Source organism: Gymnoscopelus braueri (assembly GCF_963280865.1).
Source record: "Gymnoscopelus braueri genome assembly, chromosome: 12".
In the NCBI taxonomy this organism is placed as follows: Eukaryota; Metazoa; Chordata; class Actinopteri; order Myctophiformes; family Myctophidae; genus Gymnoscopelus; species Gymnoscopelus braueri.
Window position 1 is genome coordinate 13,042,463 of NC_137614.1, and position 16,495 is coordinate 13,058,957.

Below are 16,495 nucleotides of genomic sequence, written 5' to 3' on the forward strand. Positions count from 1 at the left end.
AGAGATGGACAGGAGGTGAACTCAAGAATTGGTCCAGTTAACCCATTAAGACCTGAAGCCAATTCTACACATGTCTTCTAAATCCCAACAGTATTCTGAAAAAACGTAGGTTTCTATATCAGTGGAGCACCCCCAGAATTATATGTATTTGGCTGCCGACCCCCAGCTCAAAATATGTTGTTCCAGGGACCCCAGAAACAAAGATTTGAGTAATTTTGTTTTGTTTTAAAACAATATATATTCAAAGATTTGCACACATTTTCACGATTTTTCAAAAATAGATCTACAAGCTCTATGAGCATGTACATCTGCTATTTTTGAATAGCCAAAGTGTAAAATAAAGCTTTTTTGCTCAAATCAAAAAGTGACACAGATGCGTTCCAGGTCTTAATAGGTTAATCACAGCATGGGCTCTCTCTCTCTCTCTCTCCCTCCCTCCCTCCCTCTCTGTCTATATCTCTCTCTCTCTCTCATCTGCAGCATCAATATGAAATGTGATATTCCCAGCAGCATGACAAAGCAAAAGAGGCTGAGTGAGGCAGCTTTCACGTTTGACTTCTGGACTGATAACACATGTTGAAAAGGAATTCATCAAGAATTTGCACCCTCCTCCACCCCCGACATTCCCGGCCCCCCCGAAAGCAGAGTTTGTTTTGAAATTCCTCGAATGATGTCAGACCGGGCCCACGACCTTTCCAATGTGAAGAAGGTCATTTTTGCAAGGCAGTGTGGGATACTAAAGCTACTGGCCAGAAAGAGGCAACATTACTGTAAGAACAATATGCGGCCTGTTCTCTTTCTCTCTCACACACGCACGCACGCACACACACACACACACACACACACACACACACACACACACACACACACACGCACACACACACGCACACACACTCGCACACGCACACACGCACACACACGAAAGATCTGAATATTTTCCAGCAATTCCCACCTCATTATTACCCTCTTGGAACACTTGTGAAAATCATAACGACAATCACAGGGGTGGAATTCTAATGACTACAGAGAAACAATCAGGTGCTGTGCATAGCAAGGCAAAACCACAACATCCCTTGTTAAACAAGGCTGTAAAATACAGAGGCGTGTTGGTGGTCCGTGCCGGGTGCTGGGTAGGGTTCTTCTGTTCTTACATGGGACAGGTGCTCCTCCAGTTCCTCCACCTTCTCCAGTGCTGCATTCTTGGTCTCGGCGTCTTCCAGCAGACCACCCACGTCAAACACGTTGTCCAGGTAGGCCTGGATCTGCACCGATAGCTTGTCACTCTCTGTGTGCTTGTATTTCTGAGACAGAGGAGAGAGTGACTTGCAGTGGTGTAAAGTAACTAAGTACATTTACTCAAGTATGTATGTATCAACTTAACTGGAATATTTCCAATTTGCTGTACTTTTACTTCTACTCCACTACATCTCATAGTGGCAAATATTGTACTTTTACTCCACTACAATTATTTGAAAACTTTAGCTACTAGTTATTTTGTAGATTTGTATTATTACAGCCTATACATTTCGGCCATTTGAAAATAGCCAATCTACAAGCTCACAATGCATCGCGCTCGCGATGCATTGTGAGCTTGTAGATCTGCTATTTTCAAAATATGTTTTTATACATTTTAAACTTGTGAAATGGGACATTCTGCATAATGAGTACTTTCGACTTGTTGTACTTTAAGTACATTTTGATACCAATACTTTTGTACTTTTACTCAAGTAAATTTGTAATTCTGGACTTTTACTTGTAACAGAGTATTTCCACATTGCAGTATTGATACTTTTACTTAAGTAAAGAATTTGAGTACTTTTTCCACCACTGAGAGTGAGCGAGTCTGAATCTCTGCTTCTGAGAGAGAGTACAGTAGTTAGTCCACTACCCTTTGAGATGGTAGTGGACGACAACCAAATCTATACACCAAACCTGTTTGCCGAAAATAGCCGACCTACAAGCTTACGTTGTGAGCATGTAGATCGCCTATTTTCGCCAAATGTTCACCTTATTATTAAAGGTAGGGTAAGTGATATTTTTTGGTTAAAACAAAAAAATGTTTTGTTAAAAGGTTAAAGCTCTATATTCTGATAGTAATCATTGCTATAGAGTGTTTGTTCAGTCACAAGGGTCTCCCCGTCTCTCCAGCTCTGATAAACAGTAAATACCTTTTCAGGTAGGTGACAAAATTTCAGCCAATCAGGAGAGAGTACCCATTTATCAGCTTCATTTTGATAGTGATCAAGTTCCAAATTTGTCTGCTCATTTCTTTGCGTCATCACTTCCAATTTCACTTGTTTAATCTGTATCCTGACTGAGTTCTCTATCCTGATTGGATCAAATCGGTATCCAGACCTGAAAAAGCATCGATGTTTAATAAAGAGCTGGAGAGACATGGAGACTTACTGAACAAACACTCAATAGCAATGAGTACTATCAAAATATAGAGCTATTCAACGCTTATTTTGACCAAAGAAAATCACCTACCCTACCTTTAAATGCCCAGAATAGGGACATGTGGTTAAAGGTGGCAGTCTTAGGTATACTTGGGTCATAGGCCCGGCAGAATGAAGGCGGGGTTCTATAAACAGGCAGACTGACTCTTTTGGAATATGACTCATCATGTGCCTTGAGCCCTGTCTGTCTCCTTACCTCTAAGTAGTCGTCCAGCCCCAGCTTGGTGAACTCAAACTGCAGGTGGACCCTGAAGTTCATGTCCTCCACTGAGTGGACCACAATGTTGATGAACTGCATGCAAGCCACCTGGGACACACATACACACGCACACACACATGGACACACACGGATCAATTAGGGCAGTGGTTCTTAAACGTTTTCGTTCGGACCCCTGAATTGATATGTATTTGCCCGCGGACCCCCAGCTGAAAATGCTTTGTGCCAGGGACCCCCAGAAGAGAATTAAATTAAAAAGTCTTCTAAATTATCCAAAATTTCCAAAACTTTCAAGATTATTTAATATGTTTTTTCAAAAATTGCAGATGCACAACCTCGTAGCGCGTCACTTCGTGCCGTGTTCCGAGCTTGTATATCTGCTATTTTTGAATAAAACATTTTGCTGGGGACCCCCTGGAACAAAACAAGGACCTTGGCCCCCAAGGTCCTTGCCCTTGGGGGGCAAGGACCCCTTGGGGTCCCAGGATGCCACTTTGAGAACCACTGAATTAGAAATGAACACATATGGTGTATGAACACAGATGGACACAGACAGAGATAGTCACTCATGCACGCACACACAGGGGCTAGACAGGGGTTATTATATAACATTGGAATGGTTGTGTTTATGCATTACATTAGAGATGCTTAAGTTTAGATTATGTGCTGGTATGCTTGAGGTCAGGTTAAGAGTCTGGGAGGCATATACAGACATGCACACATATGCACGCGCACACACGCACACGCACACGCACACACACACACACACACACACACACACACACACACACACACACACACACACACACACACGTGGAAGATATCGTCTTTGTCGGTTGGCAACCTCATATGTTCAAAAGTAAAACTGTTACTTTTCAGGATTCAAATAACAGCAGATCTGCAAGCTAGTTAGACTACGGAGAATAAGAGGTTTCTGCCCCGACAGCAACGATATCATAAAATGCGTTATGGGTCAGTTGTCTTACCATGAAGTCAATGTTTCCGTCTTCACAGCTGAAGTAATCCATTAGCTTCTCAAAGCGATGCTTCTCCTTACACACCTAACAACGCAAAGAGGGCATCATTACAGACACTATACGCTCGGGCCATTTACAAGCTCCTGACAGAAGATGGTGCACATCAGTGTTGATTTCGTCGACTAAAACTATGACGATAAATGATCGTCGACTACCTTTTTTCACTGACCAAAACTAAATAAAAACTAAGCTACGATGACTAAAACTAAGACAACAACAAATAAAAACTAGACTAAAATGTTAGGGAGGGACTAGAGGAGAAGATATCCAGTATAATAAAAGACAAGTCATTTTATGTTTGGTTGAGCTCGGGTGTTGCACTCTGAAAATGGCAGATCTACAAGCTCACAACGCGTCGCGCTGTGTAAAATCAGCTATTACGGCGTATTATGGCGTCATCAAGGCCCGCCAAAATACATTTTAGTCGACTAAATCAACTGTAGATTTAGTCGACTAGAATCTTATGATATTTAGTCGACTAAAACTAGACAAAAACTTAAACATTTCAGGTGACTAAAATATGACTAAAACTAAATGGAATTTTATGCAAAAGACTATAACTAAAACTAAATCAAAATGTGCTGTAAAAATCAACACTGGTGCACATCCTAAACAGAAGCCAAGTCATCCAGAAGCGTGTTCCACAAGAAAACTGTGACTCAGTTTTATATTGAATGCACTGTACTGCGGTAATTTACAGAGGAGTTTCCAGGAGACTCAGGTTACAGTACAATCTACACACCAAGAAGTACTGTATGTAAGCAGAGGTTCACACACTCCATTTGCAATCACAACCCCTCCTAATTATAGGAATTCATGGGAGCATGAGAGCAAAGGCAATGGGATAGATTTAGCCGAACTCCCACACACACACACACACAGACCCATTGGCAAGAATGAGAAAAGGAAAAACAAACAGTCTTTCCCTACTCTGAAAAAAGGTTTCTTTTTTCATAATGTGAAAATAGATTTATTTTGTTTTTTAAACACCCATGCCCAATTCTCGTAATTCTCCATGGAGTTTTATGCTGCATTTAACACTTAATCCGAAGAACGCAAAAGTGGTTGGACTCCATTTGTGGACCGTCTTGTAAAATTTCTGAGACCTGTCACCGGGCGTAACTACTTCATCTTAGAAATACCACTACAGAGCTGTGGCACCCACGTTGTTTTGACTGGTAGGTTGATTAGCGGCTGGGTCTCTTTGGGGCTTCGATTGCATGGTAATTGGCTCGTTCCGGTGTTTAGACGGCTATGTAGGCAGAAACTGAGAGGCTAAGCAAACCGTTGTGGTCCGCAGGCTCTCATCAGGGAGTTGATCTTTATCACGGCTCAAGGCTGACTCACATCTGGTGACTTAATGAGACTAATAGGTTTGGACAGACAGGCCACCGTAGAACTTTTCTTTAGACCAAGTGATTCCCAAACTAGTGAAAATAGACGATCTAGAAGCTCACAACGCGTCGCAATGCAAAGCATTGTGAGATCTATTTTCACTACTTCTTTAAAAAATATATATTATGGAATTTCTTAGATTTTTTTATTTTGTTATTCATTACATTCTTTTGAAAAATTATGCATTTTATTATTTATGAAAATAGTGATTTTGTCTTTCTTTTGAAATAATAATCATATTTTCTTTTAGGAAACAGTGCCTTTAGACCAGTGATTCTCAGCCTGTTTAATTTCAAGGACCCCCAGTTTGATAATGCATTAGGCCACGGACCACCATTTGATTTGACGGAACCCATAAGATTCCATTTGGTTCTTAACTATCAATCATTTAGCTGGGGACCCCCCTCCACTTAGAGAACCACTGCCTCAGACCCTCGGTAGATGATAACCTGTCATAGGATGTTGATGGTAAGTGATAACCTGTTGATAACCTGTTGATAACCTTACACACAATGATTACATTAGATGTTGATAACATGTTGATAACCTGTTGATAACCTTACACACAATGATTACATTAGATGTTGATAACCTGTTGAAAACCTTACTGATTATCTTTGTACTTATCAAGAAGAATAGGAAGTGTTGTAGGAAATGTCTCCTCTCAGTGAGCTACAGTAACAGTTCAATCCCATTGGCAACTTTGGTATATTGTGTATACTAAGACAGGAACACTGGTGCACAGGTTTCTGCCCGACAGCAACGATATAGATGTTGCTCTTTTTTTCTAATTATTTTATTGAGGAGCTGAACAAAAATGATTTTAACTTTTATGTACCTGTACACAAAAACATAACAACAAAGATCACCTTGAACCTCGAACACAACTCCCAACAGAACTGCTCTATTTCCACCCTTCCACACAGCTCCTTTGTGTCTCGCCTCCACACCCCATTGATGATAGGGGGAAATTACTATGATGTGGGATTTTTTTATGGTACATTCAGTGATCACAGGTTTTTAGCCTAGTAGTAGTATACCACGGTGCAATAACAAGTACAACTTCATAATAAATGTTGCCCTCGCGGGGCAATACTGCACCTCTTTGAAGTTGTCAAAAGCTGAGAGGATGATCTCATGACCTCCTCTAACCAGACAAACCGCAGCCAGCAGCTCCAGGACCAAGGCTTTTGTCCTACAAAACACAACACACACACATCAGCACAATTAATGATGGTGATACATCATCACCAGCATGATGTAATACACCCTGGGCAGGGTTGCAAATCCTAAACCTAAAAATACAAAAAACTCAAAAGAAATGTATTCTTAACAAGCCATGCTACAGGATAAGGGATCTGTTTGTGCATAGTGCATACACTAAAAACTTAAGATAGCTGCACGATGTAACTTTCCTCTTCTTCCCCCGGATTTGAACCCGGTTTCCTGCGCAAGTGCTGAAACTTTTACCATCGAGCTGCTTGCTCGGGGGATAAATAGATTTTTTTTTAACATAGTGCTGCTTTAAAGTGCCAACAAACATGACACAGAACAGTAGTTCGTATTGAAGCCTGACACCCTGGCAGGAGCAAGGCTTTCAGCCGTTTTTAAGCACTCCTAGCCCTTCATTATGAAGTGATCAGGTCCCAGGTTTTTACCACTAATCTCCCTTTTAGTAAACATTCCTTCGGCGGTCTGCAGACACATAGTCCTCTGATCCCAGGCTTCAGAGCGGAGCCGAGCTCCATGGAGAATGGGAGGCATATCATGTGAACAAGACTGCAGGGTTTCCCCTATTGTTTGACGCACCTCTTAACTCTCTAAAGCCACGGTATAGGCAGGGCCTTGGCTCTTACCGTGAGTTCTTATTGTTCAGGCTCAGAGCGATCTCATTGACTGCATGTGCGTGGGACATGACCATGTTGAAGCCATACTGAAGGAAGAGAGAGAGAGAGAGAGAGAGCAGGATGTGGTTAGAGAAAGCTGAAGCTCGCTGTATAGACAGAGATGATATACAGTGGTGGAAAAAGTACTCCAATGTTTTACTAAAGTAAAAGTATCAATACTGCAGTGTAGAAATACTCTGTTACAAGTAAAAGTAAGGTATTCAAAATTGACTTGGTAGCAGAATGTACTTAAAGTACCAAAAGTAAAAGTACTTATTGTGCAGAATGTCCCATTTCACAAGTTCAAAATGTGTAAAAATCTTTTGAAAATAGCAGATCTACAAGCTCACAATGCGTCGCATTGCGACGCATTGTGAGCTTGTAGATCGGCTATTTTCAAATCGCAGAAATATATATAGGGCTGAAGTGGTTAATGTATTTTTTTTGTGATAATAATCTAAATCTACAAAGTAACTAGTAACTAAAGCTGTCAAATAATTGTAGTAGAGCAAAACTACAATATTTGCCTCTGATGTAGAAGAGTAGAAGTAAAAGTATTGAAAATGGGAAATACTCCAGTAAAGAAAAACTTTCTTAAAAGTGTACATGTACTAAGTAAATGTACTTAGTTACTTTACACCACATATACAGCCCTTTCACTTTATTGGAAACGCATAATCCTCACATGGAAATCTACTGTAGATCACACTGAGCATCTTCAATGTTTCTGTTGAAATTAGACAACTTTACGATTGCATAAAAACACTGGTGTGTGTGTTATAACGTGTTCAGTACCTGGTAGTTCATGATCGCTCTCAAGCACATGATGCACACATGAACGTCGTCTTTCTGGCTCACCACACGAGAGTTCTTGATTGTTTTGTTGCTGGCTACGGAGCCGTAGCTGCAAACGGATGACAGAGGTTAACGTTTTAAAACCCATAGACAAACAGTTCATAATCAACGGCTTCCGTTTTGTTTCTCGGCTTTAATTGCTGAGCTCATTTTCATTTCATTTTAGTGACATCAGACAGTGCACTGCCTTTGGCATCTACGTGACTCATTTCAGTAGGTCAGAGAGAGAGAGAGAGAGAGAGAGAGAGAGAGTGTGAGAGAGAGAGAGAGAGAGAGAGAGAGAGAGAGAGAGAGAGAGAGAGAGAGAGAGAGAGAGAGAGAGACAGACAGGTCTGAGTCTGAGGTCTGTATGAAAACCCTGACATGGATTATGTCAGTGGTTCTCAAAGTGGGGTCCTTGGGGAGGTTCCAGGGGGTCCCCAGCAAAAAATAGTTAACATGGCATCACAATCATTTTAACCACGTAATCCATGTATTCGTTGGCTATTCAAAAATAGCAGATCTACAAGCTTACGCAGCTGCTATTTTTGAGAATTTCAAAAGAATGTTGAAAGTTTTTGAATTTTGTAATACAAATCTTTCCTTCTGGGGGTTTCCCTGGCACAAAACCTTTTCAGATGGGGGGGGGGGGTAGTTTGATATGTGGCAAAATATATATCATTTCGGAGGTTCCTTGACACGAATAAGTTTGAGCACCACATGAGCTAGCTTATGTGGTGACAGATGCCTATTGGACGAAAGCTGTCATGAGATGAGAGGTCTACGACACTGAGCCTCTAAGGGTCGTTTCAGACGGTGGACGCTGGCGTTCTCGCTCAGATCAGCGGGGATCGCGCCACGATCATTGTTGTTTTGTCCTTCTGCACGTAGCGGGGACGAAAAAGCTCACCACAATCCAGCTCTTGCCGCCAGCGGGCGTGTGCACAAACGAGCGCGAGAATTTCACGGGACCGCGCCTGTTCGCCTTTCAACTTCTGCGCCTCTCATTGAAAATGAATTACATAGGCGCGTCAGCCGCTCCCCGTCTGAAATGACCTTTCGAGCCATGTTAGGTACGGTCAGCAGGGTACGGTCACATATCTGCGTCAGAAGCATTTGTAGTCAACGCACGCAGAGGTGTCAGACACTTGCGGGTTTGCGGGGCAGTGCCGGTTTGTCTGGCTATTGTTTGTCCATTACATTGAAGTGGTTGTTGTCTTTCTGAAAAGAAAGCTACAAGCGAAACGCTTGGCCAAGTGAAGGTCAACCACAGCGCTTCCTTCCTATTGGTTGACGCCCCCCGTTTTTTATCACTATGTGAACATATCGCATGCATCCATGCAGTTGTTACACGTCACACAGGCAGTGAGCGACGCGTTGTGAGCTTGTAGATCGTCTATTTTCAAATAGCCTAGGTATAAAATAGGACTAAAGTGGTTAATGTATGTTTTATAATGTAATAATTTAAATCTGCAAAGTAACTAGTAACTAAAGTTTTCAAATAATTGTAGTGAAGTAAAAGTACAATATTTGCCCCTGAGATGTAGTGGACTAGAAGTAAAAGTATTGGAAATCGGAAATACTCAAGTAAAGTACAAATACCTCAAAATTGGACTTAAGTACAGTACTTTGAGTACTTGTACTTAGTTACTTTCCACCACTGCATTTCTGCAGGCGGTATGACATGCTATCATTATTACAGATAATATTACAGATACAGTGTAGAGGCACTCCGATCATCTATCATTGCATTTTAACGATGGTGCCTGGCATCTCCTCACACCGCTGTCTCTGTGTGTGGCGGTGCAGTGACGACGGGACAGAGTCATATAGGCGTCCCACATGTGCTACAGCAGCAGCACAGCTGGCTTTCATTGAGCCAGGACAGTACAGATGCACATCTGGACAGAGGAGGAGGAAGACCCAAACCACCAAGAGAGACACACACACACATACAGTAGGGCTGGAGGGACCTCTGTCTCCGATAGAGCTAAACCCCTTGTTGAGTAAATAGTGCATTTAAATAGCACTTTACATAGATTGTGCATCACATTCACCATGTAAGGCACCAACCTGCTCATCGGGAGCAATTAGGGGTTCAGCGTCTTGCTCAATGACACTTTGACACTAACTCTGGGGGAGCCCGGGATCGAAGTGGGAACCTCGCGGTTGCCTACCGGCCGCTCTACCCCTGAGCCACTGCAGCCCCAGAAGAAACCACGGGGTCAGAGGAGAGGTCACCATCCTCTAAACCAGTGGTTCTTACACTCTTTCAGGTCAAGGACCCTCATGTATTTGGCCGCAGGCCCCCTCCCATCTGAAAAATATTTTGTGCCAGGGACCCCCAGAAGCAAAGATTTGAGTTGAAAATATATATATTTAAAGATTTGCACAGAATTTCACGATAAAAAAAAATAAATAGCAGATCTACAAGATCATAGCACAGCACTAAGTGACTCGCTATGAGCGTAGTATTTTTTTATTTATTTTTTTACAGATTTCGCATATAGAATTTGTCTCTTAATTCGGAAATGAGTGGCATAAAGTACTGATATAATAAATGATACAACCATTCATAACTTTGTATCTAGTTACAGACATATATATATTGCAATAATAACGTGTGGTTGTCACAAAATCCCAACAAGGCACGCCTGGACTTGTCTCACGGCACACCAGTGTGCCTCCTTGGCACACCGTTTGGTAACCACTGCCCTTAACCCTTAAACTCCCCCATCACCAGACATATTTCTGACAGGTAAACATCAAGCATCAGGGAACACTTGATATTCTGAGCATTTGGAAAAAAGGACGACATGCTAACACACATCTGAAGCATTTCCAGGGTTAGCGGAGCAAAGGCAACAATAACAGTAGCAGGTAAAGGCATAAGGGGAGGCGTAGCTTAGCTCAACGATACGTACCGGAGGACGGATTGGCGCGCGGAGCGTACCAGTGTGTTGCAGAAAGGCTGGGTGCCCGTCTGGTGCAGATCCTCTATGGACCTGCTCCAGGACTTGGCTTTCTCCAAAGTGCCGTCCTCCCCAAAGTCCAACCCTTCAAAATCCAACCTGAGCCACAGACAGACAGACAGACAGACAGACAAACAGGCAGGCAGACAGACAGACAGACAACAAACAGGCAGAGGGGAAACACACCAGGGGGGCAAGGGGAGGAATGGAGTAGGTTAGGCTTGGTAAAGAGCAGCTTGGTACAGAAGAGCGGAGGGTTATGACTAGATTATGAGAGGTCATGACCTTCAGGCTGCACAAAGAAGCTCAGCATAACAGGGCATAACGTTGCTGTCGGGGCAGAAAACCTCTTATCTCCATATTCTAACGTGTTTTTTTCCCCCATAAATTAACCCATTCAATCCGGGAACATATCTCTGTCATTTTAGATTTCTTTGGCTAAAAAATTGCAGATATACAAGCTCATAGCACAGATCTTTTTTGAAAAATCTAGATAATTTGAATATATATTTTTTAAAGCAAACATTTGTACAATATTTTGTTCCAGGGACCTCCAGAAGCAAATATTTGAGTTAAAACGTTTGCTTTAAGAAATATAAATGTAAAGATTTGAACAAATTTCATGATTTTTGAATAGCCAAAGTATAAAATAATGGTTATAGCTCAAATATAAAATGACAGATGCGTTACCGGGGTAATGCCCCTACTTGATCACGCTACAGCGTCACTCGAAAGCATCAAAAGTAGCAGATCCGCAGGCTTGAAACGTGGCTCGAAACGCGGCGCGAATCGAGCTTGCGGATCTGCTACTTTCGATGCTTTCGAATTTTAATCCTGAAAAGTAACAGTTTTGGACATATGAGGTTTCCACCCGACAGAGACGATAAGGTTCAGTCCCAGGACGCGTGTCTAGCAACACATTCAAGTCTGCCAAGTATGCAGCGAGGCACACAACAAGCACATCCAAAGAACACAACGTATATCAAATAAATGCAAGCAGACGTTCTGACAGGAGGACACACACATGGTTCATTAGGTTTTCACACAGCATGAGTTGGGTCCATTATTGGCCACTACATTTTGTCCAGTTCCCAAAGCTACAATCTAAAGATTTGTGAGATGTTTTATGTGGGGGTCGAGAGATGGTCTTGCTCTATGTCAGTGTGTGTGTGTGTGTGTGTGTGTGTGTGTGTGTGTGTGTGTGTGTGTGTGTGTGTGTGTGTGTGTGTGTGTACTCACATGAAAGCACATTGGGCAAAGGAGAGGTACTCCACCAGGATGTCCAGACCTCTGTTCTCATCGTTGAGGAATTCCCTGACCCACCTGTGTGTGACACGAAGGACAAGGTTAACATGGGGCACCATTTTTCTTTTTTCCCCCTTTTTGGGGGGCTTTTTGTGCCTTTATTGATAGTACAGTAGGTAGACAGGAAACAGGGAGAGAGAGATGGGGAGTGACACGCAGCAAAGGCCATCGGGATCGGGACTCGAACCCGCGACACGCTGTCAGCCAGGCTACATTGGAGCCTAGGTGCCCGGGCCGCTAGGCCAGCGATACAGGCACGAGAAAATCAACCATCACATTCCTCACAACATAAGTCTTTTTTTTTAATGCCAAATACAATGTTACTTTTAAAACTTAACCATTATTGTTTTAGGCCATTGGTTCTCAAAATGGGGTCTAAAAGTAGCTAAAGAAGCATCACAATCATGTTAACCACTTTATCCTTTTACATGATCTACAAGCTTGTTCATCTGCTATTTTTGACATAAATTGAATGTTTGGAGACCTTTGAATCATTTTGATTATTTTTCTTTTTTTACATAAATCTTCTCTTCTGGGGTTCCCTGGCACAAAACCTTTTCAGATGGGGGTCTGCGGCCAAATACATATGAATTTGGGGGGGTCCTTAACTTGAAAAAGTTTGAGAACCACTGTTTTAGGGTACTGTGTAGATTTATGTGCGTTTATCCCCCCTTTCATTTTGTTCATGGTTAGCATAAAAATCCAGGTGTTTCAGATTTGTAAACTGACATGTGAGCATGAAATAAACAAACCTTAAACACCACATTAACCACACGCCCACACCATTTAGGCCATGATTTCACCCCTTAATGGAAGGGTGGTGATAAGGGTGGGATGGAGATAAGAGAGAGAGAGAGAGAGAGAGAGAGAGAGAGAGTTAACACTCAGGATCTTTCTGTGTGAGCTAGATAAGATAAGAGGAGGGAAGATGGAGAGAGTTGAGAAAGGAAGAAACTAAAGGGTGATTTATACTTAATTGCGCACCATAAATAGTCGATCTACAAGTTCACAAGGCGTCGCAATGTGGCGTGTTGTGAGCTAGTAGATCGGCTATTTTCACTCTCAAGAGTGTGAGATGCACTGTACTAGGACTGGCATATCTCTCTTGTTCCTCAGAGCTGCAGAAACCGTCTTGCAGGACTCTACATCTTCCTGCTAAACGCAGCTCAGAAGGGGGTCCCCCCCCCCAACCCCCCCCACCTTCCTTCCTTGACCTGACACAGAGAGAACTTGGCAAGAATGCGACGGAAAGTAAACGAGAGCAGGGCTTCAGATTTCCTCCCGGTTTAACTTTGCTTTTCTTGAGAGAGAGAGAGAGAGAGGAGAGAGAGAGAGAGAGAGAGAGAGAATGAGAGAGAGAGAGAGAGATGAGAGAGAGAGAGAGAGAGAGAGAGAGAGAGGGAAGTACAAACTCCAAACAAAGGAATTCCCATTGCGATGAGAGAAAGAATGTGGAGGCATATGTTCTGGGAGAACTCGGCCCAGGTCGAACCCCTCCTGACAGCCACGGTATTTAGTCTGCCTCCCCCAAAGAGCCCCCCCCCCCCCTCACCCCCCTCCCAGAAACCCCACGGGGACGACGTCAGGGTAGAAAAGGTTCTCAGAATAGACCTGAAGTGCTGTCTCACGAGGGACTGTCTCTTTCGGTAACACAAACCCCAGTTTGTCCAATGCTGGGTCAGGGGGAAAAGCAGACAGGAATATAAAAGCTTGCCAAAAGGTACAGAGGGGAGGAAGGGGGAGGAGGAGGAGGGGAGGGGGGTGGAAGGAGGTGAGAAGAGGAACAGAGGAAAAGAAATGAGGCAGTGAGATTGAGTAGAGAGGCACAAATGGAAGGGGGGGTTAAGGGGAGGTGCGCTTGATCATCAGTTTCCTGTCTACCAGCCCCCCTTTCCACCCTCCCTCCTTCCCTCCCTGCCCCTCACTCATCTCCGTGCAACCCCTCCACCCCCCACCCCACCCCTCCACCCCCCTCGTCCTTTCCTGTCCAACCAGATGCTATTTCAGATTGTCTTGGCGATCTGAGAAATAACACATTCAGATCCATGCGCTCACGCGCACGCACACACACACACACACACACACACACACACACACACACACACACACACACACACACACACACACACACACACACACACACACACACACACACACACACACACACACAAACACACGCACACGCACACACACACACTATAAACAGGCCTCTGTTACACTTAATCCAACCCGCCCAAGTCTTTCTTCTGAAAATAGCAGTCCTATTCTTCGCCTGTGAATCTTTCTGGGAAATACATTAGAATGGACTTTTATTGATGACGCTAAACGGAATAATGAGTTATTCTTGGCAAACCCTGAATGCTACGAAGGAAATCAAAGCCGCCTCGGACCTCTCTCTAGCTGGACTGAAGTGGCATGTTGCTATAGCACATTCATCATGGGGACATGTTGGTGACGGCTGATCGCCATGGGTCATGCATATGGATACCATAACGCACATAGTGTATTTATGGTACACAGTGTACCGCCTGAGTAACGCTATTGGGATGGACAGAATTGTATGTACACTTTACAATATACATTCATAAGTATATTTACATTTACGTACATATATTCATAATATATATACCTGTTGGTAGAGTATGTTAATACAATATAACTTCTATAATTGGGGTGGTTGAATTTGGTCTCCCTGCTCTTCTATTGACACATTTAGATTGTGTCAAAGGTCACCTAGACACAGGATCTGACACGAATTTTGACCTGATGGTCAAGATTCAATTCATCCCCTGAGCAAGCTCAATGGTAAAATGTCAGCACTTGCGCAGGAAACCGGGTTCAAATCCGGGGTAGAAGAGGGATGTTACATATAGTGCAGCTTTAATGTATTTTTATGTGAACCCCAGTGTGGAGGGCCAAGGAACAGGGCCAAGCAACAATTACTATGTGTTTACTACTATATATATATATATTTGGATTATTAGTTGTATCTTTTTTTCAATAAAGGTCTATCTAACTATGTGATAATTAATAATATTAATAATTAATAATTTATTAATATGAATTAATACAATAATCTGTATAAATAAGTTACTTATTTACACATTAAATATCCTCAGTGTTCATTTATCCATTTGTAACTCTCAGAGTGAAATTAACAGGATTGTGTAAATGAACAGGATTGTGTATATCGTCTCGTGTCAGGTGGAAACCTCATATGTCCAAAAACTGTTACTTATCAGGATTCCAATTCAAAAATAGCAAAAGGCGCAGATCTAAAAGCTCAAAACGCATCGCTTTGCGCCACGTTTCGAACTTGCGGATCTGCTACTTTTAGATACTTTTATGTGACAATGTAGTGTGTTCAAGTAGGGCACTAATTTACCAAAAAAAAACACCCAAAAGTTAGAATATGGAGATAAGAGGTTTCTAGCCCTGACAGCAACGATATTACATGAAGGTATTTGCGTTTCTCCATGGGTTCAGTTGTAGTCAACCAGGCTTCCTGTCCCTCTGGCATACACACAACAGACCTTCCTGCTTCAACAGTATACGGGGGAGTGGACGAGCCTACGAGCACAATGGCTACCATCTGGGTGTTATGAGGACCAGCTCTATGAGGGGGAGAAGGAGAGAGCTTGGCAAGCCAGAACAATAGGAGAGATCTGGGCACCACCGGAAAAAACCTCCAGGGTCCACACACACACACACGGGAAAGAGCACAGAAAAGGTCGCTCTTCAGGAGATGTTTAGCTGCCCTTATAAACCGGCATCATATCCACCCGGTTAACCCATTAAGACCGGGAAAGCATCTGTCATTTAGCATTTTAACCCTTTTTAACCATTATCTTATACTTTGGCAAACACAATTTAAATCATGAAAATGTGTGCAAATCTTTGAATATGTATTTTTTAAAGCGAACATTTGTGACACAAATCTTTGCTTCTGGGGATTCTACAAATCTTCTAAATCCTAACAGTTTTTTGAAAAAACGTATGTTGCTATAATCAGTGGTTCTCAAACTTTTTCATGTCAAGGACCCCCAAAATTATATGTATTTGGCCACGGACCCCCATCTGAAAATATTTTGTTCCAGGGACCACCCCAGAAGCAATATTTGAGTTAAAAATGTTCCCTTTAAAAAAAAACTTATTCAAATATTTGCACAAAAGTTCAAGATTTTTCCAAAATAGCAGATCTACAAGCTCATACCGCGGCACTATGAGCTTGTATATCGGCTATTTTTGAATAGCCAAAGTATAAAATAATGGTTAAAGGAGTTACACAGATGCGTTCCCGGTTTGAATGGATTAACGGGTTTATAGGGTGGAGCTACTGTGGGGAGAGGAGGAAGTTATGGATGGTGGTGTGATTCTTGTCACTTTCTTCTAT

At 42.6% G+C, this 16,495-nt stretch overlaps 1 protein-coding gene across 6 annotated transcripts in view; it reads right to left on the reverse strand.

The window, feature by feature from the left end:
• fmnl3 (formin-like 3) overlaps positions 1–16,495 on the reverse strand; it is a 63,962-nt gene that overhangs the window by 26,525 nt on the left and 20,942 nt on the right. For 4 of the 6 annotated variants that reach the window (XM_080445812.1, XM_080445813.1, XM_080445811.1 and 1 more), the window contains exons 5-12: positions 12,037–12,120; positions 10,750–10,896; positions 7,787–7,895; positions 6,962–7,038; positions 6,207–6,300; positions 3,660–3,734; positions 2,653–2,763; positions 1,152–1,301 (exon numbers count right to left, since the gene is read on the reverse strand). In XM_080445812.1, coding sequence (XP_080301938.1) covers positions 1,152–1,301; positions 2,653–2,763; positions 3,660–3,734; positions 6,207–6,300; positions 6,962–7,038; positions 7,787–7,895; positions 10,750–10,896; positions 12,037–12,120 — 847 coding nt within the window. The remainder of the gene's footprint in view (positions 1–1,151; positions 1,302–2,652; positions 2,764–3,659; positions 3,735–6,206; positions 6,301–6,961; positions 7,039–7,786; positions 7,896–10,749; positions 10,897–12,036; positions 12,121–16,495) is intronic. The other 2 variants (XM_080445815.1, XM_080445814.1) reach the window with 1 other exon arrangement.